Raw genomic sequence first — 1899 nt, 5'->3', positions numbered from 1 at the left:
GAGAGAGAGGGTCGGGGAGGGGGGGAGAGAGAGAGGGTCGGGGAGGGGGGGAGAGAGAGAGGGTCAGGGAGGGGGAGAGAGAGAGGGTCGGGGAGGGGGGGGGGAGAGAGAGTGAGTGAGGGAGTGAGTGAGGAAAGAGAGAGAGGCATTAAACACACATTGAAAACAAGGAATTGCAGACTAATCAGTAGTGCTGTTATTCACCAGATCAAGATCAGGGCAGAACAGAGACAGAGAGACTGAGTCTTTACCTGGGTCTGGTGCTTTAGTGGCTCCAGAGGAACAGAGGTTCTGGTTGGGACAACCCTGACATGCTGACGTCTTCCCTGCCTGCTCACTGGCCGTACCCGGGCAGTCTGACACCCAAAACAACCAATCAGGTCAATACATCAAAAACAACAACCATGACCAACCAATCAGATAATAGAAGTGCCAAGATTGAATATGTAGGAAATGCTTGTTTCTTTGTCCACTAATTTGCATGTGACTGAATGAGTTAAAACACAGATCCATTGACCAAAGATATTATAGTTTATTGGACAAACCCTGTCTATGTTTTTGACAGGTCATGTGATACAGTTTATCCTAGAGACGAGCCAGCCGATCCAACCCGACCATCTGCACGACGGTCAGACAGGCTTCCGGTGTAGATTTAAGACACCAGGGAGCCTGTACGAGGTATCAATCGGGATGGGAAATGCGAAATGTTCCCATTATCCCAACTATTTAAACTGAGAAGATTTGAACGATTACTTAAAAATGTGTCACAGCAGCCATTATGAAAACGGCACATAAGCGTTGAACAACAAATGAGCTGATTGGCTGTCATGACATAAACACTGCTCAATGGATCTGTCAAACTGGTTTGTAAACTGCGCCATCTGTCTGTTGTCTTATGGTGAAACCATTTTCACGGCAATCCCCGAAAAAACGGAAATTAAGTTTTACTTAGCAGGTTAGGATAATTAACGTAGGTTAAGAGACCGAGGTTCATTAAGGTTAAAGAAAATCACTTTGTATCGAAGTGCGGTGAGTATTTGACTATTTGACAGGCAGCTATGCTAACCAGCTAACTTTCAGACAAACTATTCTTCATTAACAACGACAACAAACTTAACATTCACAAACAATTAACAACTAACATTATAAGAGGCTAAAAACACATATAATAAACGTGGTGTCTGGAGACGGGCGTGTTTTGTTATAATAAACTTAAAATAAACTCACGCTGTGGCGCATCACTTGGAATGTCAGCCATGTTTATTGGGGCGCTGTGAATATTCGTCCGGACTGAAATCACGTCTCATCTCAAAACGTTCCGCATAAGCACGTTTGACGAAACCAGGGACTAATCTATAAAAAATAGACACACTATAATAATTGTACAACAGCTAGCCTGGTGATTGAACGGGTTACCAGGCCCATATTTTCAAAATTATTTTTTTATATGTTATAGGGGGGGATCCAGGCCTCCGTACCCGCTATGGGAGCACCCCACTACAGGTTCAAATCAATGGGGGCTGCCCCTAGTGATTTATGGAGGTTAAAAAAAATAATTTTAAATCCAGAAAATGTGGGCCCGTATTGCATTGTAGCCCGCACTACTATAAAATAGAGGAGGGTCGTCTACGTTTTTAAATATATTTTTGGTTTTGGGTTGTGTGTTTTTCCCCTGGTTATACGTTCTTCCATCCTGTCCTCATCTGCTTCCACACATCTCTCCTATATCAAGGCGGGTTTATGTTCTTCCATCCTGTCCTCATGTCCTCATCTGCTTCCACACATCTCTCCTATATCAAGGTGGGTTTTAGGGGGGGGGGTTCTTCCCCCAGCTGACTTTTCCTATTCAACAGGTCAATACAGACCACCAGTCTGTCCCTCTATCCACCAGTCTGTCCC

At 44.2% G+C, this 1899-nt stretch overlaps 1 protein-coding gene across 1 annotated transcript in view; it reads right to left on the bottom strand.

Moving 5' to 3' along the window:
* Nucleotides 1-1291, bottom strand: part of LOC135537384 (cytosolic Fe-S cluster assembly factor nubp1) — a 23342-nt gene extending 22051 nt beyond the window's left edge. Inside the window, exons 1-2 of the mRNA XM_064963562.1 lie at nucleotides 1228-1291; nucleotides 252-356 (exon numbers count right to left, since the gene is read on the bottom strand). Of these exons, the coding sequence (XP_064819634.1) occupies nucleotides 252-356; nucleotides 1228-1258 (136 nt within the window). The 5' untranslated portion in view covers nucleotides 1259-1291. The remainder of the gene's footprint in view (nucleotides 1-251; nucleotides 357-1227) is intronic.
* Between the last annotated feature and the right edge of the window lie 608 nt (nucleotides 1292-1899).

Source organism: Oncorhynchus masou, unplaced genomic scaffold (assembly GCF_036934945.1).
Source record: "Oncorhynchus masou masou isolate Uvic2021 unplaced genomic scaffold, UVic_Omas_1.1 unplaced_scaffold_761, whole genome shotgun sequence".
Taxonomy (NCBI): domain Eukaryota; kingdom Metazoa; phylum Chordata; class Actinopteri; order Salmoniformes; family Salmonidae; genus Oncorhynchus; species Oncorhynchus masou.
This window is presented reverse-complemented; position numbering and strand designations above follow the sequence as displayed.